Here is a 27420-nt window from a genome sequence, read left to right on the forward strand (position 1 = left end):
GAGAGGATCATCAAAGTGTTCTCTTTCTACTCCAACTCACTTATAAAATTACAGGCTCAGCCATAATTCAGAAGAAAAATATACAAAACCTGATGAGCATAAACTTTAAGTGCACAGTAAAGATGAGAATCTGGAATATCTTGGCATAACAGTTGACATTATCATTACCTATAACTGGATAAACTACCATTTGAATCTTAGCAGATTATATTGGTATAGGAAGGGTACAAAAGCATAAAATAATGGCAAAAAACAGTGTAGATTTTCTAGGATTGAAAATAACTTTTCTTTGGTTAGCGATACTTAAGAACAGCATATTTGCTTTTTGCATTGATCAGGATATTTTGCTCTTACACATAAATCAAAACATGTTGTCCATTCTACTACTTTTCTCAGCTGCAATACAATTGCATGGTTTCCATTTTTAAAAATAAATGTAAAAAGCAGTTTCATCATTTTTTACTGGTTGATCATCATTAAATGAAAACAGGCTGTGACGTCATTTCAGGTCAATTAGAAAACCGAATATGTCCAATTTTTTAGATTGTGTAGCATGCTTTGTTGTTTGCAGGCTGCAGTTTGTTCTGCAGCTTTGTGTCAAACTTTTCCCTCAGAATTTGCTCTATCTCATCATCTGTTATGTCTCTCATGTCTAAGACATCAACACCTTCCTCGAGTTTGTAGGTGACCTCACTGTAGGTCCAGCCCACAAGAGCTCTGAATCCTGCTGGAGTTTGCAAAGAGCAGATGGACTTATTGGTGAACAGTGAAGTAGGATCTGTCTGGAGTGTGTGGTTTGTTTCAAAGAAATGGTCGACCTCCCGAGGCACCAAGGTGAAGCTGTAGATCTGCTTTGTTTCCTTCGTGCTCACCAGACTTGATTTTGCAAAATCTGGATTGAGTACCACCTGCTTTCTTCCAGTTTTCTCCAGCACCCAGATGTCCCCCCTGTCTATAAGGCCAAAGACACCTGCTGCCTGAGGTTGGTCCTTTCCAGAGACGAGCTCCAGGGGCTCCCATATTTGGGAAGACACCCCAAAGCTTACATCTGTTATATAAGCCTTTCCATCAATGCCGACCTTGTTGATCAGATGAGTTTCGGTGGGTAAGAAATCGTTACTAGTGCTGGAGAAAACCCTGGCGCCCAGTGTCGTAGTGTCGTAACCCATTTCTCTCAGCACCCAGCCAAACAGGGAGTTGTTCTCAAGGCACCAGCCCCCGCGGTGGCTCCTCACTATCTTATTGAAAATGACCTCAAGGTCCAGGATGATCCTCTCTCCACAGTGGATGCTGAGGTTTTCAAATGGAATTGACATGATGTGCTGTTTGTGGATCAACTTCAGTGTTGCAAGGTCCAGTTTATCATATGAGCCATGGAAACCAATTCTTTTAAAGTATTCCTCCAAATTCATATTGCCTGTAAAATACAAGACATTGCATGACTTTATATCACTTTTTAATGAGCCACTGAAGGCACAGGCTACTATATCTATAAAGCAATTAGCTAATGTTTAAATACTTCATAGAGTAGCAAAAGATGATTCCCATTGAAGTTCGGGAAGGCAAAGTCATATTTGTTATCTTAATGCCTCATGTTTTATAAATGCATCTAAAAAATGTTCTACATGGGCATATTTAAATGAACTTTCCCTTGTTATTTAGTAGTCTACGTTCATTGATGTGTATGAGCAGTAGGCCTACTTAACTTTAGATTTGAGTTAGTTGTCCATGTATTTGATGAAAAAAATTTAAGAAGGAAGAAGTGCAACATGACTAATGTTGCACTTCTATTTTACGAGCTGCAGGCAGATAAATAACATATGAAAACAAAACTGAAATCTACATCACATCAAGGCAGCATGTCCCACAATAGTTTATTGCACCCCTAAATTCACTTATCCTACTTGAGTCGAGTCATCTGTAAAAGCTTCTAAAATACTCTTACCTTCAGACTGTACCGTTAAGCTTAGCGTTGTTGTTGTTGTTGCAGTTTAGGGTGATAGTATCACTTCCTTGCAGTTGTTAGAGTCACGTGTCGTCGGTAGGGGCGGTATCTAACAACACGTTACAAAGTTCATCGCAGGTTGTTTTTTTTTTTTAATAACTAAGCTAACTTTAGATCCCATGGCAAATAATTAAAATAAAGTGCAGGTACACGAGTGTGCGTCTCCGCGGTGAAGTTAGTTTTAGGTTGGATACACTGGCTCCCGATCCAGCAGCGTCGCTTTAAACTGCTGTTGGCAATACAGGGCGCGAGTTCTCCTCCGCAACACAGGGTTTTCATTTAGGGACCATCAACAAATTACTTTGACACAAGGTCAATGTTATTTTCAATATTTTGACAGCTTCCAGGTCATGTGACCTAATGACTCAAAGCCAGTGTTGGATCATATTACTACACTGGCTGGTCAAGACACACCTCTTTTTATTGCATTTTAATACTCCTCATATTTTATATGAATATTTTTTGGGAAAAATCTGCATTTCTGATCAATAGCTTCCAGGCCATGTGTCCCACAGAGTCAAAATCAGTGTTGGATGATATTACTACACTTGCTGGTCAGGACACACCTCTTTTCACTGCATTTTTATACTCCTCATATTTTATATGAATATTTGTATGTAAAAATCGGCATTTTTCTTCAATAGCTTCCAGGATTTGCTGATCAAATGCAAGTGAGGAAAGAGAGACTTCTAAATTGTATAAAACCACCATAGAACTGCACCAAAAGCTAACCTAAAATATTTTAAAAATTGTGTCCCCGTTGCTTCAGTTTTGCGTTTGTTTAGTTGGGTCAGTGCGTCCTGGCAGTCCTGCTGGAGGAGGACTGGGAATAGAAACATATGTGTCTTTCTCACCATGTAAAATTTAAGAACCAAAAAGGAGTTAACACTTGATTTAAAAAAAAATGTTTTTTATGTTCTTTTTCCTTTTTTGGGGGGGGGGGTGTCATTTCCTTGTTTGTTTTTAGTTTATTTTTATTTTCCTACTTTTTTCTGTTTTGGGGAATTTTTTCACTGGTTTTCAGGCAATTTTCTGTTCTTTTTGTTTTGTTTTGTCTTGCTAATTTTGGGGTAATTTCTTTGTCCTCTTTTTGAAAAAAAATCAAGCCAATAAGGGCTAATATAGTCATTCTCTACATTTTTGGAGTGCCTGGATGACCTTGTTTAAGGATCTCATAAAACCACAATTAATTAAAAAGCTAACAATATAATGTAGTATCTCCTAATATCAGATTGTCTCCAATATCTGTTAGTATGTGTTTTATCCACTAGTTGGCAGCAGCAGTACTACTTAGGTCTCTCTTCTCACAATCCAGAGAACAAGACAGGAGCGCTGCGTTACCGTGGAAAATGTAAGTAAAGTAAATGACTGAAGACGTTTGTTAAAATGAACCAATGTATGTACATCACTTTGACCTTCAGGACTGACAGGACTGCTCCTACATGCACCTACAAACCAAATATTAAAAGTACTGTATGTAACTTTTTACATGTTGCTCATGAATTACTTTTCATCATCAATGGATGAACAAGTTGTAAGGTAATTTAAAAAACTCCCAATTCCTAAAATAATGATAACCACAGCTAAGAAAAACATCACTAGACATTGGTTGCATCCCAACCTTCGCACAGTAGAAGAATGGGCATGGTCAAGCACATTAAAGGAAAAAATCACTCTCTCACTTAATTTACAAATGGATAAAATTCACTAAAATGTGGTCAAATAGCTTGATTAAAGCAGTTCTATTATCTTGCTTTTCGCCATTTTTGCTGGCCTGAAACGTCACACAACATAGTTCATCGGTATCATTGAAATTTCCAACTCCTAATTACAGTTTTGGAGGGCCATTCATGTGCTTGTAACTTGTAAATACAGTGTTGCAGAGGAAACAGGTGAAGGCAGCAACAGCTCTTGTTGCATTCAAACGTTTTGTTTGGGATTTTTCTATTTCAGCAAAATTGTAAAATGTTTCCCTTATTCCAAATTAATTTGCAAAAAGTGTATCTTTATCTACAATTTTATCAACATTATCACTTTGATGTCCGTCAATAGAGAAGCTCTTGTGAGGTTTGGACTGAATGCAGCATACTGCGAAAGGGTCCCCACCAACGGCATACGCCAAGCGGCCATTCAGTCAAGAGGGGAGAAAACAAAACCGAAAGTGCGGGATGAAGAGAGGGCGGAGAGCCAGCATCAGGGGAAGACTGACTTCTACCAAGCCTTTTTCTGGCTAATGCCTGGTTGCAAGAGAGTAAAGTGGATTAGATGTGATTGGGGATCACTCAGCGACGGGGATCGGGGACTGCTCTGCACATCTTCGCAGTTCAAGCTATTGCACTGGATGGGCAGACCTTGTTGGAAATCATAAGTACCCAAGACTCTGAAGCAAATTCAAAAAATGCACTGCAAGAATTGAACAATGCCATCAGCAGCAACTTGCCCAAGCAACCGGATGGAATCTTAATAGGAGTTGCTGATTTTAATCAGCTAATCCTTCAACCTCAAAGATGTAGCAGGATCAAGGAAAAATGTAATATTGTTTGTTAAAAAATGACTAATACATCTACCTTCTTATCAAATGACAAAAAAACATGCTGCTAATTAGAAGTTTACTTCTACACAAAATTCAATTCTTTACTAAGATACTAAGACAACTTCAGGCACTTTTAGAGTGTTAAAGCATTACTTCATGTGCATTTACAGCTGCAGTTTTTGCAGCCACATTAATTTCAGAGGTCCCATGGTTGTGATCTTTTAACAGTCACACTGGCTGTTAAGGCTAGAAAGCTGATTTAAAGTGGCAGCACAGGACATCTGTTTTGCACATACAGTAAAATGGTCCTAAAAAGACAGAAAGAACTTTAGCAGTTCAACATTTTCGGTATGTAAACTTAATGGACTGTGTGGTGACGCCATCTCTTGGCTTCTTATCAAACCTCAGAGGGAGCTCAGTGGCATTTGTCGGCCTTGTCAAAGAGAACCCTCAGCTGTGTCTGGGAGGTGGGCTCCTTCTGCTGCATCAGGTCACCGTGGCAAAACAATTCCCAGTGTGAATAGCTTTCTTATTATTGTGAATTTAAAAAATGGTTTGGGGGCCACCTTGCTCCCTTTCAGGGGCCAGATTGAACGCATGGGCCAGTGACGAGTATCACTGGTGAATACTTACAGAAAGGGAACTCAGTTCATTGATGTTATGGCCGTTGCCACAGTCAGGAGTGTGGTAAGCCGACTGGGTCATGTAGTGAGCCTTCAGCCCGGCTCCCTCCACTGCTTTCTTCATCATCTTCGCAGTCCTCACACAGGACTCTGAGTCATAGTGGCCGTTGATGCCCACAATCTGAGCTCCTACAGAGAGGAGTCACAAAACTTTATCACTGCTCAAATAAGTTGCAAGGATTTTTTTTTTTTTTTCATTACCCTGGTGGTAAAAGCATTGTTGCACCAGCTCTGATGAATCTGACAGCACAGTCTCCAGGGCTGACTCTGTTCAGGTCTCTGTCAGGTCCAACACACAGTCACTGCCACAGGCTTCCTGGTGGTCTTCAAAACTTGGGATTGCCAACTCAACCTCTTCGACATACTCAAACAACTCAAAAAGAAACATGACGTACATTTCACAACTATTTGCTATCAAGGTCACCATATCATCTGATAAGATTGTACCTCAGTTTCCTGTGGGGTTTCAGCTAGCGATAGAAGGGTCGTTCTTTGGATTTTAAAATTTAAAAGTGCTTCTCAGCCTGTGAACAGCTGCATTAAGTCTTTCGTGACTCTTAAAGGAGTTTTCTAAAAGGCTGAGAAACCTGATGATGGAATCTTGAAATTTGTGACAGAAGACCTTTGGCTTGTCTTTTGGTGGAGTGACATCACTTTCTTGTGCTCCTTTTAGACGCCTTTCACAATTATTTCAAACAGTGAGCTCTGAGCAACTTGCTGAAATTTATGCCAAAAAACATGGAAAAAGACGATGAGCAGCTCAGCAAGAAATGTCCCACAATTTGCAAGAAATTAGAAGATTAACAAAATCATTTTACAAAAGCGAGGGAAAAATGTCTCAGGAAAAGAACAAGGAAAATACTATAGGTATAATTATCATTTTCAACCTGGGCCAGTACTCAATAGACTAAACTGCAACCTTTTTTCCAGTTGAAAAAACAAGCGGTGAGAATCATTGCCTCCTCAGGTCCAAGAAGTCATGCTTTACCTCAGTTTCAAAAAACTTGGCTTACTAAATATTCATCATTATCTTTATAAATATATTAATCTTTAAATAAAACACTTCTATCCTTCTTTCATAACAGCAATTGACAGTAGTATCACATATGGAGGTTCCAAGATATGGAATTCATTTCCTCATCACCTGGTTAGACTTTTTCCTTCATCATTTTAAAAAAATCTGTGAAAAATATCCTCCAACAATTGCCCAAAATGATGTTTTTTTAATCTCTTCTTCTTTTTCTTTATGTAATTTTATCTGCCCTAGTCTTCCTGTCCTTTCTTAATAATATTTTTTATCACAGCCTATATGTTATGTATATATTTTTAAACAATTTTATAATTGTTTTTCCTTGTCAATGTTAAGAGACCGTATGCACTGACTCAATTGTCAAGCCCTTGAGGGTTTTCTGGGTTTCCCTGGCACGTCTCTTTTTCTTGAAATGTAAAGTCGTTGTTTTAATATGTTTTTAAATTAATGAAATCAAATGAAACATCAATTCTAAATTAAGTTACAAAATGATCTTTTTTGGGCACTTTTAAACATCATTTCCTAGTGTATTTGCTTTCTTTACTCTGCTTTAGTCTTTTTGTTTCTTTAAACTAATTTTTAGGGGATTTTCTTGTACTCATCACTAATTTCTTGCTAATTTTTGGGTCATTTCTTCTTTTTTTCCTCATAACCTTCTTGAGGTAAAAATGTAACGTCTGCACACTCATATGCCACACAAGGGTATTTAAGATTTGAATAAACTTGTGTGGCATGGAGTAAGTGTGCTGGCGTCACCTTTTTCCTCGTGTGCACTGTTTTTGGATAGCCTTGCATCTATGAGATGTGAGGTTTAAAAGGGTTAAGTTGCCAATAAAGGCCCATATTTCTGCAATCATTTTCCACATTTGATATACCAAGTAAAATGACAGTATTCTGCACATAAGTATATAATTATGATAATTATGGAAATGATTTAAAAATGGGAACAAGGCAATCAGCAATAAAAGAAGAAATTACTCCCAAATTAGCACAGTTTAAGTAAAAAGCAGAAGAAAATTACCTGAAAATAACTGATGAGGAAAAAAGAAAAAAAGAGAAAAAAAGGAAGAGTTAAAAATAAAGCAAATGACCTGGAAAAGGTGCTTAAAATATAACTAAAATAAATATACATCTGTAATTATGATAATTATAGCTATAACCCCACTATAATTTTTAAAAAAAATGTGAAAGCAATAATAAATAAAAGAATAAATTACCAACAAATTAGCAAAATTAGTAAAAAAAAAAAAAGTACAAGAAAAACTACCTGAAAATTAGTGTGGAGAAAAAAAGAAAAGAATTCTAGTATTTCTGATAAGTCTAATACTCTTAAGTACTGCAATAATTTCAAAAACATGGGAAGCAGGCAATAAACAATGAAAGAAGAAATGACCCAAAAAATGCATAATTAATAAAAGTACAAGAAAATTGCCTGAAAATTAGTGTGAAAAAAAAGAAAACAAACAGAAATAGAACAATTAAAAAGGATAAGGAAAGGTGCTGAAAAATATAACTTAAATTTAAATCTGTAATTATAACAATATTTATAGCAACAAAGTTGCACACAGTTATCATCATATTGCTTAATAAAGGAAACATAAAGGTCACATCAAGTCCAGATTAGTGTTTTACAAGGCTCTCACATAGATTCAAACCTAGATTTATTTAAGTATTTTTAATTTTATTTTCTACTCATCAACCAAATACGCATGTCTTTAGAATGGGAGGAAACCGGAGCACCGGAGAAAACCCAAAATGGCACAAGGAGAACATGCAAACTCCATTCACAAAAAAAGGTCTAAAACTGTGTCGTGAAATTGGTCTTAAAAACCGGCGCGCACAAAAAATATTTTTTTTTTTTAAAAAAAGAAGGCATGTCTTGAGACTGGGAGGAAACCGGAGCACCCGGAGAAAACCCAAAATGGCACAAGGAGAACATGCAAACTCCATTCACAAAAAAAGGTCTAAAACTGTGTCGTGAAATTGGTCTTAAAAACCGGCGCGCACAAAAAATAGTTTTTTTTTTTAAAAAAAGAAGGCATGTCTTGAGACTGGGAGGAAACCGGAGCACCCGGAGAAAACCCAAAATAACACAAGGAGAACATGCAAACTCCATTTACAAAAAAGGTCTAAAACTATGGCGTTTGATTAGTCCCAAAACCAGTGTGCACAAGGAACAGTATGCACGAGCGAACAAGCATCTAAGCGAGAGAGCATTTCTTCAGTGCACACGGTCTGCTGTCTCCCAGGGCAAAGTCAACTAGCCTGTAAACAAATGACAGTCAAGGCTATCATCACCGCTAGATGCTCCGTAGAGGAGTCATGGCTCCGTGCTTGCAGACATCATTTGTGTACATGGAGCAAAAATGCTCTCTGGTGAAGATGCTTTTTACGCAATGCATGCTGTTCTGTGTGCACGTAAATTTCAAGACTAAGTAAACGCCACCCCTTTATGCTGTGAGGCAACAGTGCTAATCACTGCACCCCTTGCGCGCTTTCCTTATGGATTAGTTATTTCAGTATTTAGAGACCTAAAATACTCTGCGGAAGGTTTTGAAGGTCCTCTGAAATACATTTGTCTTTTTCTTTTTGACATCTACCGCATCAACAGGTGTCAAGGCAGCTGCAGCTTCGTCATTTAAAGTAGTGGAGGCTGTGGCTCCATCAGCTGAGCACAAAGCAGCTGAAGCTCCCCTGGGCGTACGGACCAAATAGGCGTCCGTATTTTCATAGCTGGTCACCGCAGCTGAATCTCCTTGAGCGAGAGCAGCAGTGTCTCTGACACCATTATGAAGGTCCGAGGTTGTTGGTCTGGTCTGCCTTTTGCGGAAAAATTTGAGGGCCCTACGAAAGAGATTCTTCTTTTCCTTCTTGACATCATCGACACCAACAGGTCTAACAGCAGCTGCAGCTTCATCATTTGAAGAAATGGAGGCTGCAGCTCCAGTTGAGCATGAAGGAGCTGATGCTCCATCATCATCAGTGGAACTGTCAAAATTAGCGCCTGAATTGTTATAATCAGTAGAAGCAGCCGACTCTACTGTAGTGGGCGCAGCAGTGTCTCTGCCACCACCATGAAGGTTCAAGGTAGTTGAAGGTCCTTTTGAATTTTCCTGACTGGAAATCTTCTGTCTGATCTTACCTTTGTGAAAGAATTTGAGGGCCCTAAGAAACCGATTCTTTTTCTTTTTCTTGGGACCCTCCACATCACTAGGCGTACTGGCAGCTGCGGCTTCATTATTTAAAGAAATGGATGCCGCAGCTCCATCAGTTGAGCAATAAGGAGCTGAAACTCTGCCATCATCGGTATTATTGGCAGTTAGGGCACACTTCTCCTTTGTGACTGTAGCAGTTCCGTCATTTGAAGAAATGGCGCCTGAAGCTCCATCACTTGAGCCAGCTGTAGCTAAAACACCATCATCATAGGTGTTACTGACAATTGGCAGACAATCAGAACCTCTGTGGTCAGCTTTGGTTGCAGCAGCTAAAGAAACGACAGCTAAAGCTCCATCAGTTGAGCCAGCAACAGCTGGGGCTCCACTGTCATTAGTTTCGCTGACAGCTGGCACACAATCAGTACCTGTATTGTCAAAATTGCTAGCAGCAGCAGACTCCTCTTGGGTGAGAGCAGCAGGGTTGTTGTCGTCTTCATCAGGAAGGTCTGTGGTCACTGGAGGTCCCTCTACATAGGCATCGCAAAGGTCAGGTCTAATCCTCCAGAGTAAGTTGAAAAAACCCGGAAAAACATCCTCCTCTTCCTTTATCTCAACATTTAAAGGACCCAGGTGGCAAACAGTCATGAGGCTAACGGCATCATCTATATAGGATCTGTTGTCGTTTCTAACCAGGTGAGCCATTGTTACAAAACTATGTTTTAGGGCTTCCCCGGGGGTGATCCTCTTTTCAGCATCCCAATGGAGACACTGTTTTAGGAGGCTTAAAAATGCCATTCCATCTTCCAACTCAACATCCTTCCATTGCTGGATGGATTTTAATACCTCCCACTCCAAACTCCTTTCCAAGGGGATCCACTGTGGTGGCTGTTCACTATAAATGTCACCTGTTGCCTCCTCATACTCTTGCGGCGACTTCAATCTCCATCTCCACTGTGTTGTGTCTGTGGATTCATACTCCTTGCTGAAGTACTTCCAGGTGTACTTGCCAGCATTTAACAGGTGGTCGTCTGGTTGACCCAGGATACGCACCATCTCTCTCAACATATAATACGAACCATACTGAGGAAAGATAGGAATGCCAAAGTAAACGAATGCCATGATGCATCCTACTCCCCACATATCAGCTGCTTCGGACAAGGGGAGGCCCAATAACGACTCTGGAGACCTGAATCCATAAGGCTGAATGCTCCCAAAAAGGTGCACTGCTCGTGTTGGAAGAGCTAAACCAAAATCAATCACCTTCACCTTGAAGGGCTGATCGTTCAAGTTGACAAACATTACATTGTCAGGTTTCAAATCCGCGTGAATAATGCCAACAGCTTTCAGGGTTTCCAATGCTTGAAATAGCTGATGGCTCACTGAGCGAATTTCATTAAAATACAAGCCCCTCTGAAAAACCTCATCCAAAAGGTTCCCCTCCAACATCTCTAAGACCAGGCAATGTACACCTTTGAACTCAAAATGTTCAATTAATCGTACAAAGTTGTTTTGCTCTTGGTCACGAGCTCCAACTAACTCCAACACATCTACTTCCCATTGTGTTTGTTCATCTGCACTACCAGTGACCATCTTCATTGCCACTTTCTCAGCCGTCTTCAAATCGACACACTCAGCAACCTTGCCAAAACTTCCCTCTCCGATAAAGCGCAATACCTTGTAACAGGTGCTGTTACTGGTGAGCTCATCATGCATCTGTATCGGAAAGTGTTCAGTGTCAATTTCACTACCTGATGACATTTTTGCAGTCAGATGTTTTAAATAGGCTAGGCTTATTTTCCAAACACAAGTGGAATTTACTCTCCTCGGGTTCTCTAAATGAAGACCAACAACTCTGACACAGCCGCTAAACAATAGAAGACTAGAGGAAAGTGTTGCACTACTTCAGACACACAAGTTGATAAACCTGGAATCTCCAGTAACACCCTGCTGCCCACCTTTATAACCTTCTATTTGGAATGTACATGACGTAATTCTGATGTCATAAAGCACTGACTTCAAAGCGATCGAATTCGAAGGAAAAAAAACCTTTATTGACACAAATGTGACGTCATTGCCAACACTTTTTTTCTGAATGGATGAAGAATTTCCCCATCAAGATAAAAATAAATAAATAAATAACAACATAGTTTAAATATTTGTTATGTTATCTTTAAGGGTAAAACGACGAGTGGCGTTACCGTTATAAAAAAAATAATTTAAATTAGACAAAAAAATTCATTGTTATATGACACTGAAAAGACATGATTAAAGTTTCAGATCAGCCTGCCCACAGAAAACATCGGTCATGGTAATGCTAGAGTCTCTACTAAATTGAGTCACTCACTGACTGACTGTTGCAATGGTGACACGTTTTTATGTTAATAAATATTTTAAAATTAACTAATACTGTGTTGTCTTCACTGATTATTCTTATTATGATGGTTATTATTATTAAAACGATGACCGCATGGGTGATGGTGTGAGCGTCTGTTGAAGCCTCAGTCTGCCATATAAACTACATTGCTTGGACCTTGAAACTCTAATCCTGTGATCTTTTCATCCGTGTCTACTATACAACCAAATTAGGTATCTTAAAAAGCTGAACGTGCTTTTACCGATGAAGTGATAGTGATCGTGTTCTCCACAATGACTTCCAACCAAGCCATCTGTGAAGCCATTCAACAGCTGAGAGGCGATAAACTTTCGCGCTTCCATTTAAAATTGTATCAATTTCAAGTGAGCCTAAACACGATACAGGGCTCCCTGGCAACTCTGGTCGCGCTGGTTTAACAAAGAGTCAGCGCCAACGAAGACAACATATCCGACTTGGAAAAACGTGTCAAAACTGTTAAGAAAACTCCTACCTGAGGTAGAAAGCCGACGAGAATCGGAGCCGGTCCTCCAGCCATCGTTTCGTTTCATTTTTTCCTTTCAATGCTACGGCAGCAAACCACTGAACTCATCAATATTATAATTTCACTGTCGTTAAAAGTAGGTGGGGAGAACATAAAATGTATGCATTCATCATGCCTGTATGTCTGTACATCGTATTTGCAGATAAAAATGACGCATACAATGACATTTATGTTATTACCAATTAGTATTAAGAGTGTTCGTTTATGAGGATGTTGATTTAATTACAAAAAAGAAAAAAAATGTAATACACGTATGCATTTTTTCTTAAACGATCTCCACTTTTATTTTTAAGGCACGATATTCACACGAAAGTTTTATGTAAGACATCCGATTCAAACTTTCAAAATAAAAGCATCATTGGCGAACACAGATATTAAAATGCATGAAATGGGAGTTCCAGGATCAATAGTATAATATCAAACGCCTTTTCGACAATTCAACTGTACAGGCTAATTATAATTTGCGACTGGACGATTTTCAGAGAAAATCACCGACTAATGATTATGTCACTGTGTGAATGTCGTCGTACTTCCTGTGTTATCACCAAACACTTGACGCAGCTGCTCGGGCTGTTTTGAGAATTGAACTTTTAGGACGCTCTCAGCACGCACACACATGAAGTTGTGGAAAGGCTTTTGCGTAACTTACGTAACGAAAGTACGTTCAGCACTGATCACGGAAGTGCACGCCGGTGCTCTCGCTAACCAGTACAGCGGAGTTTTGAATGATTGATATCAAACAGCTATTTCCCTCATTTTTGCACCCTATGTTGAGGTCGGTGCCGACAGTGAGTAGTAAACGTAAATAGTTACAGTTCAGGCTGTGGTTGAGCTTGGCTGCTGTCTGTGCATGTCGCAGCATTGACGCTTCTTAGTAGCATAGTTTGGCTTTGTGAATAGTCCTCCACGGAGCGTCAGTGTGCTGGGTAACGTGTATGCATTTATTACATAAAAGGTGTAATTACACAAGTACAAGGTCGGTGAAGTAGCCTACAGACTGTTAGGTAACGTCAACTTATTGGTTTATGACAGCAGAATTTTGTCATTTATTGTCTTTTCTTTGTATTAATTTTTCATTTAAAATCTAATTCACTTTTTTTTGTACGTACTTACAGATTCGCCCTCCTGCAATGGAAAATACACGCACAGAGACGTTTTTGATAACTGGGGGATGTGGCTATTTTGGTCATCGGTAAGAGCAATTTCATATTTATTACTCAAAGATATGAAGTACACATTGACAGTCAGTAAACTCTTGTCATGATTTTAGTTAATCTGCGCTGTCAGTCTGCTTCACCACAACAAGGTGGCGTTATCTCACCACTTATCTCAGCTACACTGGCTCTGTGACCGCCACAGCCGATTCAGAAATACCAATATATGAAATGAATGTAGTTTTATGTCATAGTTTCACAAATTTATTTGTTTCTTTATTTAAAAGGGACAATGTGCAGTTTAATACATACATTTTATCATTTGATGCATCATGCCAGATTATAGTTTAGAGCTCATTTGCATCTGCAGTCCCTGGGCAGGTCAAAACAAAGACACAGCATAATGATATCAAGTTGAAATAAAAAGATTTAAAAAAATTAGACACACAAGTCAAACCATGCACATAGTTGCACATGGTATATAATTTGATACAAAGAAGAAGATACAAGAAAGACAATGCAACATATAACTGCACTAAACACACAGTAGCTGAATAATTGAATTTTCAGGACTTCTTGTGAGTTTCATGCAGAGATTAATTTATATTTAATAACTTGTTTCCCTCTGTAGCCTGGCATGCTCCCTGCATAAAAAAGGAGCCAATATCATTCTGTTTGACACAGTCCCTTCAAAGCAAGAAGTGCCTGAGGGCGTTGTGTTTGTTCAAGGAGATATACGTGAGTATGCACAAGTGGAAAGGGCTATCGCCGGTGTGGACTGTGTATACCACATCGCCTCCTATGGCATGTCTGGCAGGGAGCAGCTGGACCGACATCTGATTGAGGCGGTGAATGTTCAAGGCACACAGAACGTCCTGCAGGCCTGCATTGAGCTCGGGGTGTCCAGGCTTGTTTACACCAGCACCTTCAATGTGGTGTTCGGAGGCCAAGTGATAGAAAACGGGGATGAAAGCCTCCCTTATCTACCTCTCCATCTGCACCCTGACCACTACTCCAGAACCAAGTCGCTGGCGGAGATGGCGGTACTGAAAGCTAACGGCACAGCACTGAAGGACGGCTCAGGGGTGCTGAGAAGCTGTGCACTGCGACCGGCAGGAATCTACGGGCCTGGTGAGCAGAGGCACCTGCCCAGGATAGTTGGCTACATAGAGAAGGGGATTTTCAAGTTTGTTTACGGTAAACCCAGCAGCCTGGTGGAGTTTGTCCATGTGGACAACCTGGTGTCAGCACACGAGCTCGCTGCCGAGGCTCTGACCTCAGAGAAGCAGCACCGTTCTGCCGGCCAGGCCTACTTTATCTCAGACGGCAGGCCTGTGAACAATTTTGAATTCTTCAGACCTCTGGTGGAGGGCCTGGGCTATCCTTTCCCCAAACTGCGCCTTCCTATCACTCTCATCTACTTTGTAGCCTTTCTCACAGAGATGATTCACCACCTCATCGGGCCCTTCTGTAACTTCCAACCACTGCTGACACGCACAGAGGTGTACAAGACTGGTGTGACGCATTACTTCAGCATGGCAAAGGCTAAGGCAGAGCTCAGCTATGAGCCTCAGGAGTACACCCTGGATGAGGTTGTTCAATGGTTCAGAAGCAGAGGCCATGGGAAAAAATCAAACAGCTCCTTCCTCACTCGGTTGCTACTAGACATCCTGTTAGTCTCTGCTTTTGTTGCCGTGGTTCTCTCTTTTCTTCCATTTGTTGGCAGTTGATGAGCAGCTAAAGCAGAAATATCACTCAGGCATTTTGTAAAATGCCGCATCAAAATTGGCTCATAACCAGGTTGTTTACAAGTCTTAGTATGACAACGTCCATGGACACGTTTGATTACGCAACCAGTCAATGCTGGCAGGTGCTACAAAAACACCTTTTTATACTGTAACACCCATCACATGTGAAAAGGATCATATTTGTAGCTTATTGTCTTAATTTTACATTCTATGACTGGTGTCGCAGTCAGAGATATATATGTCAAATTCTACCTCTTTTTTCATAACACCTACCTTTTAAAAGAACATCCCTGGGGACAAAGATTGAAAGTAACCTCATACAGACATGTTTTAATGCTGTTTTATGAAAAGCAATCTAATAAAATTCAAAGGAATGTTTTTTAAAACTGTAACGAATAAATCTTTTTAATCCAGATGTTTTTTTTGTGTGTTTTTTTTTTTACCAGGATTCAAGGTTCAATGTCAAGGTAATGTTTTGTTTTAAAAAGGTGAGTAGTCTTCATGTATCAGGACCCTGTGCATTAAGCGTGGTTTACAGCTTATCTACTTTAGCATGCTGGCATATATGTATCACAATGGTGCTGTAATATCACACCAAACACAGAGTTATATATGAATATAAATATAGATAACATTGTTTTCCCTTTTCAAATGACTCATATACTTCGAATTCAGTTTGTTTCACAAAAATAAAAATATATTTTGTGAAGCCTTATATAAACTCAGAATAATCATTCACTTTTCTTTAATCTTTTTTTTTTTTTTGCCAATCTCATACTGTTCCTACATCCTTTCATATTCCTATAAGAACATATACTTAGCTATAATAAATGGACATTTTCCTAAAATGGATCATATAAAATTTAGGTTAGGGCAACCAGAGACTATCTTCGTCTTTACAACATCAGACTCACATAAGGTGAATAAACTTGAGTTTTTAATAGCTTTGCCCTCCATAGTACCAACTCACTGCAGCTTATTCCTGGTGTAAAATGAGTCGGACCAGGTGAGGCGTGCTTTGTGTGGTATTTTAGTCCGCCTGGGATGAATGCAGACGTCCCCTTCTCTCTAAACTATGCTCTTTTCAGAGCCGGCAGCCCCTTGCTGAGTTGGTCGCAATCATTGTTTCTCTGCAGCATTAACCACATTCCAGAGAGGCGCAGCGCATCCCGTCTTCATCCCCGCATTCCTTTTACGCAAACGAGTCCCTTGTATAAAAGGGCGTTTTATTCAGATTTTCCGGCGCTTGGTGAATTTAGACTTATATACGACGGATATTTGTGGCGTATGTGATTATCCATGCTACTTTGACATCTAGCACGGTGCCCGTAAGCGAAACTAGAGGAAAAACCAACAAGGGGAAATTCCTCCGCGCAGCGCGCCATTGACTGTAAAGACCTTTCAACTTAACAAAAACTGAAGTTGACAAACGTATCCCTGTCGGCTAAAACTGTTAGAAAGAGTTTGGGTTTTCGGCGAAGGGGGCAAAGCAGAAGAAGACGATGCGGCACACGGTGGAGGTTTCTGAGTACGTCGGTGGTTTTCTGTAAATGAGCGACGGCTGTATCGCGGCGTTTTGTTTTGATTTCCATGTGAAATGCAATTAGTGCTCCGCGGCGCTCGCTAGTTTGGCTCGCGGAGCGGAGCACACTCTCAACTTGTTTCTCGCCTCGGGAGCAACAACATGGAGCACTACCAGGAAGATTTGGGACTCCGGGCCAGTAAATTGATGGAGGATCTTTCCTTGTATGATGCCTACAAGGACGGGATGTACAATGCGAGGAGAGACTTGGTGATTAACCCCGATTTAGACTTTTCGGCTCCGGCTGTAGCAGAGCATAAAAGTAAGCCAATAAATGGTACCTCTGTGCTCCACCAGCAGCATCACACAGTGGAGAATTTCACGTCTGGGAATAAAGTGTACAACGCGGCTCCGGTGCGCCCTGTAAACTGCAACCGGACCGTTCCTGTGGATTTTTGTGCCCCTCAAAGAGACGCAGTTTACACTGAGGAGGGCTGCTGCACCAAATCCGAAGTGGCTCTGCCGTGCTACACGGGCGCTTCCGAGAGGCACAGGAGGTACTCTCTGGAGGTGCAGGGCCACAGGTACAGCACCGGCTCCGCCTTCGACGGCGTGCCTCTCAACAAGCCGGTGCCCCTGCCCGGCAACAGGTGCAACAGTGTGTGCATCACCAGCAGCCACGACGGGAGATACAACGCCACCAGTCCCCGGTCCAGCTTAGCATCCTCCCTGTCCTCTCAGGACAAGCATGCCAGCCCGAGGTCGAGCATCAGCAGCCCGCGCACTAGTTTAGTGGTGCCGGGCCAGGACAGGTACACGAGCCCCAGGTCTAGTTTAGTTCACTGTGAGGGCAACAGTGTCCTCAGTCCCAGATCCAGCTATGCAAGCACCGCCAGCGACACGAGTAAACACTCCAGCCCGCGGGCCAGCCTCAACAGCTGTGACTGCTGCAGCAAGCCCAGCAGCAACCGAACCAGCGGCATCAGCATGGGCTACGACCAGAGGCACGCCAGCCCCAGGTCGAGCACGGCGAGCCAGTACTCCTTCACCACCAGCCCCAGGTCCAGTTACTCTGACTCTCGGTACGGGCCCGTGGTCAACCATGATCTGGAGGGGGCGATTTTACACGCAGCGCCACTGGCGAGTCCTCGGTCCAGCATCTGCAGCCAGGACGGGAGCGCGAGACCGGGGACCACCGCAAACTGCGTGGTCAGTCCCCGCTCCAGCATTTCCAGTCACAGCTCCAGAAGCTCCCGCAGCTCCAGGGGGTCTATGAGCACCTATCCGGAGCTGCAGCTGCCCTCACCCAGGTCATCCATGCTGGGCAGCAGTTTGCACGAGGACACGCTGCTGCAGGAGTTTGGAGACTCCAACGGGATCCAAAATCGCATCCACCTGCAGGGGCTCTCGGCTGTGCCAGAGCCCCAGCAGCAGGCAGCCCAGACGGGAGGGACTGTGGAGATGACCGCTGGGTCGCCATCATCGTTTAGTTATGGGATGTCCTCAAAAACAGCTGCCTCGAGTCAGAGGTTTAAGCTACCTTACCAGGTGACCCCCAGCCGGGAGAGTGGACCGAGCCAGGCCGAGAAGCGGCTGGAGGCGCTCACCTTGGAGCTGGAAAAGGAGTTAGAGATGCACATGAAAAAGGAATACTTTGGTAGGTAACATTAATTAAAACTCTTCTTTTTTTGCTTTTTTCCCCCAAACTTCCAAGCAGGCCAGCCATAAGGAATTACAAGCAAGGGGACTACATTTTCCAAAGTGGGCCCCTCATCCACAACCACTAACAATTTAGTGTTATTTCTTGATTTATAAGCAACACAGCACATGTGTTTTAACATATTAACACGTTGATTCAATCTTGAGGGTTACATTAATCAGGTATTGGTCAAATTGTGTGCAGAATTGAAATAATGTAAAGAGTATAAGGCTGTTGACTGTTTTGCAGTCATATCCAATCCATGCAATTCAAAACTGTTTAGGGACTCCAGTATGCAGAAATATTTATACCTACATACACCATTTTTAAAAATGGCAATACTCTTTTTTTAAGCCCCCTTCCTGACAAGATAGCATGAGATGGTTGATACTGGATGTCCTAGGATAGATCATATAGTTCAACATGATGAATGTGGCTTTACTGTAGGATTTTAACTGGATCTGTTACAGTAGGTTTTATGTGATAACACAAGTTTGCCAAACTACTCACTTTCAGCTCCGCCCTTCACACCTGGTGCTTCATCAAATTTATTATTATTATTATTTAATAACTGACCTTGGGCATGAGGTCATTTGTACCATATCACCCCCCTTGACAGCAGGCCTGCATGCAAGTAGATAAGATTGGTAAAAAAAATATCAGAACATGCAACCAACTGGGATTTTTACATAGCTCACTTTGACCCAATATTTATTATTTAGAAAACAAGCCTCCACTTATCAATACTGTATTTTTTAAAGGATGAGGGTTTGGTTCTGTGGCCCCATGTGCACCTGAGAGGTGAGAGAAAAAAAGGTACATGGAGCATTTTAATAATGTATTGTACATGTCTTGCATCAACTAATATGTGATTTAGGGATATGGGTGTCTCAGTAACCATTTGATCCAGAGTCTGACTGGCTTTTCTTGTGACTTGTGGTTGCCTGAATTACATAAAATAATTTGGTCACTGCAGTTCAGCTCCAGATCATTCAAATCAATGTGTTTTTCTCAGCCATAAAGTCTCTCCTCGGTTGCTAAAGCGCTGATGCTCTGACCCTGACTTCTTCTCCCACACTGTCCTTGCACACTTCAGCCCCCACATGTATCTGTCAGGTCCCTGCAGTGTTGCTTTTGTAAAAACAGATGTAGATTTTGGTTCTTGCAAGTTTGAAAAATCAAAACAGTGGTCCAAAGTTAAGATTTTCAGCTGACAAGAGTAACTTTTTCCATTAATCGGTTTGTTGCATTGAAGGAATTATCCATGGCAACAATTGAACAAACATGTAATAGTACTAGTAGCGTGAAACTTCCTTTGTATTGCAACAAGGATAAGTGGCAGCTGAAATTGAAATTCAGTGGCACAGTTAGGAGTGTTTTTTTCTGGAATTTTTCTGTGCAGGAACTTCAGGGTTATTTAAAGGTTTGTCATCTTTTCAAAGTCTGTTTGCAACCTGCTAATGCTACATTACCACTGACTGGTCTCACTGTGGCAGATAAGAGTGGCATTGCAGGGCAATACTAATTTCTGTCTTGGCAGAGCTAACATTTGCACAGCACTGCACCTCGCTGAATGGGACCTTCTGTTCTGCCAGAGCAGACAGCCTTCGGTCATTCAGAGCAGTGTGGTCTGGATTTGTTGAAAACGCAGCCATCCTCCAGAGGATATATTGTGGTCAGAGATTTGGGTTTTGGCTGATTTCAAGAACTGAACATTGTGGCGCATTTTTTGTGCTTAGGGACTGTGAGACCAGATGCGCTTTGTTCGCCAGCAGAAACACAGGCACAGAGAGCCTGCTGAGGAAGTTGCTGTCTACCTTTGAATTAGCAGCCAGACAAATGGCTGCAGCCAGAGAACAGTGGCTTGTTTTATAGCCAGTGCACTTGCTCAGAGTGAGGCGGAGACAGCTGTGGATTTGTACCAGAGAAGCAGGTGAGAGCAGGAGGACGGGAGATGGGAGGAAGACAGTGAGGGAGACGACCAGGAGAGATAATGGCGTAAGAAGAGCGAAAGGAAAAGGAGGGAGAGAAGAATGCAGTCAGACGCTCCTCACTCCAAGCCCAATAGAGACAGCTCTGTTTCCGTAGCGACAGTGGAGAAATTGATCGTCGCCGGGGCTTTTTTTTTTTATGTTGGTGGGGGGGTCAGAACTGCCTGCCAGTGTCCCACACTGGCCGGCCCTTGTGTGGCCTGTGTTTGTTGTGGTGGCGAAGGAGCTGTGAATCAACAGCGGCCTGATACAGGCCTGCAATTGAGGCAGCAGAGGGAGGCCCCCCACCCCACCCCTCACCCCCCCCCCCCCCCCCCCTCTCCAGGCAGTAGTCATGCACATGCCTGACTCCCCCGCGAAGCCCTTCATTAACCAGCCAGTGGGGAGTCGGGCAACACCAGACACTTGGCACACGATCTTGGCTGGCGGGCCAGACATAGTTGGTGGGGGTCAAGTCTGATCACCTGCCCAGAATTATAATGGCAGTAGTCATGCACATGCCTGACACACACACACACACACACACACACACACACACACACACACACTGACTTGTACTCTGTATATGCGATTTGCAGACACAAATTGCAGCTGACACAAGATTAGATGTTTTTTTGAAGTCGTACTTGAAGTTTTAAGCCTACACGATCCTCTGATGTGTCAAATGATCTCAAATTACAAGTGAAGACCTTTCTCCTGGTATGATGCCGCATTTCCAGGCTTTGATGCCATAAAGGTTGTCTGCTTCCCCTTTTTTTCACTGTTCCTTATTGCAAATTTGAAGGTAAAATGCTGCATTGTTCTACATAGCAGAAGAAGTTACATTTTTTTAGTCAACAGTGTTAAACAAATCAAATCAAATACCAGCTCTAGAATACACCAAAAGCCACAATATATCCTTTATGTTATTTCTGTGGTTGAAGACAGTCTAAAAGTATTAGTTCACATGAACAATTTTCTCCCAAATCCAAAACAAGTAAGGTGTTGAAACTAAAATTTGTGACATCATAGCAGCAGCTACAGACTTTACACCTGATGATATCACAAGTTTTAGACTTACTTTCTGATTTCTGACCTTGAGAGAGAGGTGAACTCATATTCACAAAGACCGACGTTTCCTTGAACATGGTAATAACATTGGAATTCTTCATTTAGGTGGTATTCCCTTCTTGAAGCACCAGGGAAGCACCAGTTGTCGTTTAGTTGTCTGAAGCTTTAATCTTTGGATGCTTGACTCTGATTTGTTGTTTTTATTACAATGTGTGGCCACAGTGAGGTTTCACAGTCATGATGGTGTTAATGCCAAGTTGTGCACGCTGAGCGTATTGTGATTTATAATACAGGACCTTGATTATTATGTACTGTGAAGCTACATGAACCTGCACCGTGTGCAGTAACTAAAGCACTCCTGTAAGACGTGCAGAGGTTTTAAAGTATTTGGTTCCACAAAGTACAAATCTGCAATTAATTTCTCTATAGATTTTAGCTTTCACATGTCTTGATTGACACTTCTCATGTAACCAGCTGATATCTTGGGAGATCGGTTTAATGTAGTGCTGTAAGACGTCAGAGTCACACCGACTTGTCGTTAAAAGTTTCATGAATGAGGCTGTGCGGGCATTCTTACCACCCGCAGCAAGTTGTGTGTGTTTTTCAGTGATGGTAGAATACAAAGTCAAGTAAAACACTTACTCAAATAAATGATTTTTATTATTATAGTCCAATCGCATCATATAATCACATGCTATGTCATCATTACATCAGGAATTTATTTATTTATTTTTTTGCTTACTCTTTCACATGACATTTTCCTGATGTTTGTCTTTCAGAAATATAATGATATTTATATTGTTTGTGCACATACTGCACTCATCTCCTGCTCTTATTTAATCAGACTCATCAGTCTGACTTCAAGCAAAATAACACGCCCACATTTAGCAGCGTGCAGCTGCTGTTTTTGAAAAACATCATGGCATGATCTTAACAACAGTGTTTAGCTCCAAAGTTCTGGGATGTGTGTGCATGGAGCGATGCCGTTTTATTTTTAACCCCAGCGAATGCACAACATCCTGTCCTTGCCACATGAACATATTATGAAATGGGCACATGAGGGATTCAGCATCCTGTTTTAAGCGAAAAACAAGAGTGCTTCAGAAATTTCCCCGTTGCCCTGTAAAACGATAACCACATCCTTACTCATCAGACAATTTGGGATTTGTAGCATTTGTGTGGAAATCAAAAACTCTCATGCTGCTTCTTATGACTGATGTTTGTATATTTTCATTGATTTTTATCATGACTAAAAAACCTTCCCATGTTGACATTTGTGTTTTGCCAACATGTTATATAGTTTTTAAGAAACTGCAGTATAGTTGCAGCCAGAGAGAATAAAAGCTAAATCAATATTGCTTTATAAATAAATAATTTTTTCTTTAAGTTTAGCCAATGGGTTAGAGAGAATCAAAGCCGAAGAATCGTGTCTGTAATTGCGTTAGCTATGGATTAATTCTTTTGGCAAGAAAAAATATAATCTTTTGAAACTGCTCTCATCATGAAGCTCTTTGTGCAAAAGAGAAGACACACAAGGTTTAGGAGTTAATGAACACACATCTGCTATCTCTGGACAGATGTGTAAAGGGGTCAGTTATACCTGTTTGGTCCATGGAAGCAACCTTTGTGTCAAGGCTTCACTGTGTTGTTAGTGTACGAGTGCAACAGGCAGCAGGATAACAATACACACCGCAGAGAACAAGATACGCAAAGATCATAGCAGTGACTAACACTCACATCACACACTGTAATCTGAGTTAGGATTAGTCATAAAAAGACTGTTTCTCCCAACCCACGTGCAATTACTGGTAACACACATAATCTGTTGAGTACTACAGTAAAGAAGGTTGTCATTGTCATCCAATCTTGTTGTAAAAAAAGCAGTAAAGGTCTGCTGTCCTTGTGCAGTAACAGAAAAGGAACGCTTTGTATGAACACAGAGAAAGGGATCACTAAACTAGTTGATTCTGTTGAGATGGAAGTCTGCCATGAGCCAAATGCTGGTAAAATATGCAAGTAACTGCTAGATTTGCTTCACTCACCAGCTCAAAAAAAAAAGATGGTAATCTTGATAGGATAGGAGATAGGAGATGGGATGAAATTAGGTCATTACAATGGCAGAATGTGATCATCAAAGGAAAAGACAAATATAATCAAATAAGAATAGAATGAGAAACAATAGAAAGAGCAGAAATAAAACTGACCAAATACCACAGTAACAGCTAATTATAAATGGACTGTGTTTTAAGTAGTCCAGTGATTGTGGGGAAAGAGAGGAATGACTGTGATAGAGCTCTTGTGTTTCATGCAGTGCAGAACAAATTATGCTGCTGCAGAAGTCAAGAGGAAATATTAAATTATATATAATATATAAAGCATAGAGTTTGTCTGGGCAATATGAGTCTAGATGTTGTCTTTGATTTAGGGTATTTTAAAATCGTAGTTGTTGTATTTTCCTGGTTTTAAAGGCTGCATTTACAGTGAAGTGAGATAATTTTCTGAACTTACCAGACTGTTCTATTCTCATGCTATTATTTAATTTTTTTGACTAATTAGTCATTGTTTGGGTATGTGTGTTTTTTTTTTGATTATTTAATTATTTTTATTGTAATATTAAACATTTCGTAGCCCACTAGAATAATAAAATCAATTGATTTTTCAGTCCACTAGAAACATTTTGCTGCAATAAAAATGATTGAAGTGACGGCAAACACACTGAAAAACACACTTTGACAAAGTTTTTCCTTAACTTGCAGTTGAAAAAGGATATGGCTATATATGTTATTGCATTACTCAACATATTGCAAAACATTTAAAATTGCTATAATATTGTATCATGACTTCGGTATCGTGATAATATTGTATCAGGGGGCCTCTGGTGATTCCCACCATCTAGTTATTACATCTACATCACTGATGATGAGTTTGAAAAATTCTCATTGTGTAAATGTTTTGGAAAAGCACCAACAGTCAACCCTACAGTATTACTGCAATATTGTCAATGAGGTATTGGGTAAAAAATATAATGATATCATCCATACTGCACAGCCCTATCATAAAGAAAAGAAATGCCTAATTAACATTTGGTAAATTCTGTCTGACTAAAATGCAGCGTGTGTCATTTAGTGAGTTGAAGTGTTCAGTATGTGGATGATTTCCTAATTAAAAGGCTGCAAGAGGGCATTTTTATTTACAGTCATGGTCTCCTTGAGTCTATAAAGAGATATTGTGTGTACAGAGTAGCCTTAAGTTCCTTTAAGCTGCACTGATGAATAAGAAATTTATGCTGAAACTAGACACAGGATTCAAATCAGGAATGTGTATAATTTCAAAGAAATGATAAACAAAAGTAATGATGATTCATCATTAACTGAGGTGAGCTGTCTGTCTGCTTTAATGGCAGATTGGTTGAATGCTTCTTTGGCTGTGGGCTAATAAATCCCATGTATTTATCAATGCATCTGTGAATAGATTTCTAGTTTTGTACAGGGAATGCATGGAGGTAAAAACACAGAGGTTCCTGTATTTTCTATCATTTTGTTTGGCATCATAGACTTTTATTTTGGAGAAATTGTTCAACCAGTTAAGCTAATTTAAAGTTTGCTCATTTATTCTTGTCGCCCCGTTGTGTTTAGTTATCTTTGTTGAGTGTCTGAGTGAAGTCACGAGTTCAGCTTACACCAGGAAATGCCAATATTTGACTTTGATTCCGATTAATTCACTCGTGCAAACACTTCAGGTGTAATGGGAAAACATGCACGTGACCTTTCGGCGCTTTTCTTGTATGCTTGTCCTTTATCTGTTTCTTACAATGTCACAGACTGCACTGGAGCTGTTATGAAAGAGAAATTATTGCCTCAGATAGCCAGGGAATTCTCCGATTATGTCACAGAGAGCGTGTCCTGGCTCTGGATCCGTCCCGCAATGTGTGCTTTTTTCAAAGATAAATCAGTGTAATAATTTGTCTGTGGGAGGAGGAGGGGTGGTGTGCAGCTCCCTGTTGGGATCTTGTGTCCTGTAGGCACTGTGACCCTGGACTCACCCCACCCAGGCTCTGACCCTGCACTCCCTGAGGAATGTGACCCCAGTGGAGGTCGTCTTGTGCGTGAGAGTTTGGAGATCGTTAGTCTGCTGCCGCATCCAAATAGTTTTAAGCCACTGTTTCCCCCCCATCTCATTTCTTCACCAAAGGTCATCATAGTCTTTGTCGGTGAGTTGTTCAGGCTTATGTGTAGGACTCATGTACCCCTGGAAAGTTTGTCGTTTTCTACCTGCGCTGGTTACAATCCAAAAATAAAATTATAAAACTAAATTCTAGAATTACTAACAAATGATGCATGGCGAGTTGTTAAAAGGCGCTAAAAATCTGTCTTCTCAATTCCATTTTTCCCGCCCTAACACACACACACACACACACACAAAACACACAAGTAAAAAGGCAAGACCTTGTAATTGATTAAAGCACTCAAATAAGAGTAGTCATTGAAACTAATTCCAAATGTGGTTTAAATCTGATTTGCAAAAGTGTCTTTCATGTTTTTTTTTGTTGTCCAGACTTTTTAAAATCAATCTGGATATGAGTCACTTGAGTATGACGTCAGAAAGACGTTGGATTCTTACATTTTTGTTAGAATGAAAATCAGGTTTACGATATTTTAACTTTAACGACATTAGAATTTCACACTTTGTGGACACAGCTTTACAAAGGTTTGGACATTGGGCTTTGATATCAACGTCATCTGTCACCAGTATTCAGTGTGAAATTGTCATAGCATTAGAAGTCATCTTGACATTGAATTTTGGTCACCCAATGTCACAACCTAGGTTCAACCAAATATCAGTATCTTAAGGTTGCTTGTGGCCAGCTGTTAGGCTTAACCTGTCTTGCATAGAGAAATATCTAAACTGGAGTTTTTGGGCACTTTATGATTTTTTTTTTTTTTTTAATAAGAGAGTCAGGACTCATAATCTCAGTATTTCTAAAAACATGTTAACAACCTAAAATATAGGCTAATAGAATAAGGAAAACGGCACTTTCCTAATGTATAAAACATCTAAAACAGAGTCTTATTGTTGTTTAAGGTGAATGTTAATTTCTATACGTTGCAGATGTTTTGTACTTCTGCTCAATAAAAATCTAAGCAATGACAAAGATACCCTTAAAAGTCAATTTCAGAGAGCAAATGTTTCTTACTCAGGTATGATTGTGTGGCAGCACATTAATGCTCCTACATGTTCAATCAGCTTCTCCCAGGTAATGATGAGAAGCAAGTAGGCACACCCTGTTTCTGACCTGCCCTCTCTGACAATCCTCTCACATCCACTGCATTTCCCGTCGGCACATTTTGAAATAATCATCAGTAGTGTGCCTTCAAACGGTGTGATGTAATAGATAGAAATGACAGAAGTTTCGGTTTGGCTCATGCGACTGGAATACAAATCATTTTGAGAAATATGACTCGTGAATTAGTACCCACAAACTGAAATTTGGAATGCTCTCTCGTCTTTAGGCCTCAGTTGAAAGCACAGCTGTGCTTCTGTCAGAGTCTCTTTAATGTTTTGTGTTTGGCTCTGTGTGCTTCCAGAGCTTGACATGCTTTGACATCTCAGAATTTTATTGTGATGTTGGTCTTCAAAAGCCGTCAAAAGCTCCAGAGCCTCTGGAAATGTAGCAGTGGTGGCATTTTCAAAAGGTTTATCTTTTTTTTTTTTGACTGTTGCACACATTGTTTGGCAGAATCCCTTTTTTTTAATCAGCTTTCCACCAAAGCTCCAAAAAAAGCTGGCAGCATGTCCAGTAATTATCTGATTCTAATGCAAACAATATCTTAATTGAACTGAGCAAGCTAGTTCAGCATCCACCTAATCTTTAGTTTAACGTTACCTACAAAGCAGAGGTAAATCAGTGTTCACACAACATTTTGCCTTGAGGCGA

At 40.7% G+C, this 27420-nt stretch overlaps 3 protein-coding genes across 7 annotated transcripts in view; 2 read left to right on the forward strand and 1 right to left on the reverse strand.

Annotated features, from left to right (window-relative positions):
- Positions 1–383: 383 nt before the first annotated feature.
- Positions 384–12339, reverse strand: LOC121940038 (arylamine N-acetyltransferase, pineal gland isozyme NAT-10-like). Of its 3 annotated transcripts, XM_042483043.1 has the most exons (3): positions 12271–12339; positions 5172–5350; positions 384–1417 (listed from the first exon to the last, which is right to left on the reverse strand). In XM_042483043.1, the coding sequence occupies exon 3, from the start codon at positions 1410–1412 to the stop codon at positions 540–542; it is 873 nt and encodes a 290-aa protein (XP_042338977.1). In that variant the 5' UTR covers positions 1413–1417; positions 5172–5350; positions 12271–12339; the 3' UTR covers positions 384–539. The 3 variants fall into 3 exon arrangements, with proteins under 3 accessions (XP_042338977.1, XP_042338876.1, XP_042338928.1); XM_042482942.1 differs by lacking the exon at positions 5172–5350 and having other exon boundaries at positions 12271–12337; XM_042482994.1 differs by lacking the exons at positions 5172–5350; positions 12271–12339 and adding an exon at positions 1946–2257.
- On the forward strand, positions 12223–15624 carry sdr42e1 (short chain dehydrogenase/reductase family 42E, member 1). 3 transcript variants are annotated; one of them, XM_042482861.1, is made up of 3 exons: positions 12223–12275; positions 13437–13513; positions 14107–15624. In XM_042482861.1, the coding sequence occupies exons 2-3, from the start codon at positions 13452–13454 to the stop codon at positions 15203–15205; spliced, it is 1161 nt and encodes a 386-aa protein (XP_042338795.1). In that variant the 5' UTR covers positions 12223–12275; positions 13437–13451; the 3' UTR covers positions 15206–15624. The 3 variants fall into 3 exon arrangements, with proteins under 3 accessions (XP_042338795.1, XP_042338745.1, XP_042338690.1); XM_042482811.1 differs by lacking the exon at positions 12223–12275 and adding an exon at positions 12969–13325; XM_042482756.1 differs by lacking the exon at positions 12223–12275 and adding an exon at positions 12969–13109.
- Positions 15625–16321: 697 nt separating this feature from the next.
- The window catches only part of LOC121940303 (WT1 interacting protein), a 31785-nt gene continuing 20686 nt past the window's right edge, over positions 16322–27420 (forward strand). Inside the window, exon 1 of the mRNA XM_042483128.1 lies at positions 16322–18402. Within this exon, the coding sequence (XP_042339062.1) occupies positions 16908–18402 (1495 nt within the window). The 5' untranslated portion in view covers positions 16322–16907. The remainder of the gene's footprint in view (positions 18403–27420) is intronic.

This window comes from Plectropomus leopardus, chromosome 1, assembly GCF_008729295.1.
Source record: "Plectropomus leopardus isolate mb chromosome 1, YSFRI_Pleo_2.0, whole genome shotgun sequence".
Taxonomy (NCBI): domain Eukaryota; kingdom Metazoa; phylum Chordata; class Actinopteri; order Perciformes; family Serranidae; genus Plectropomus; species Plectropomus leopardus.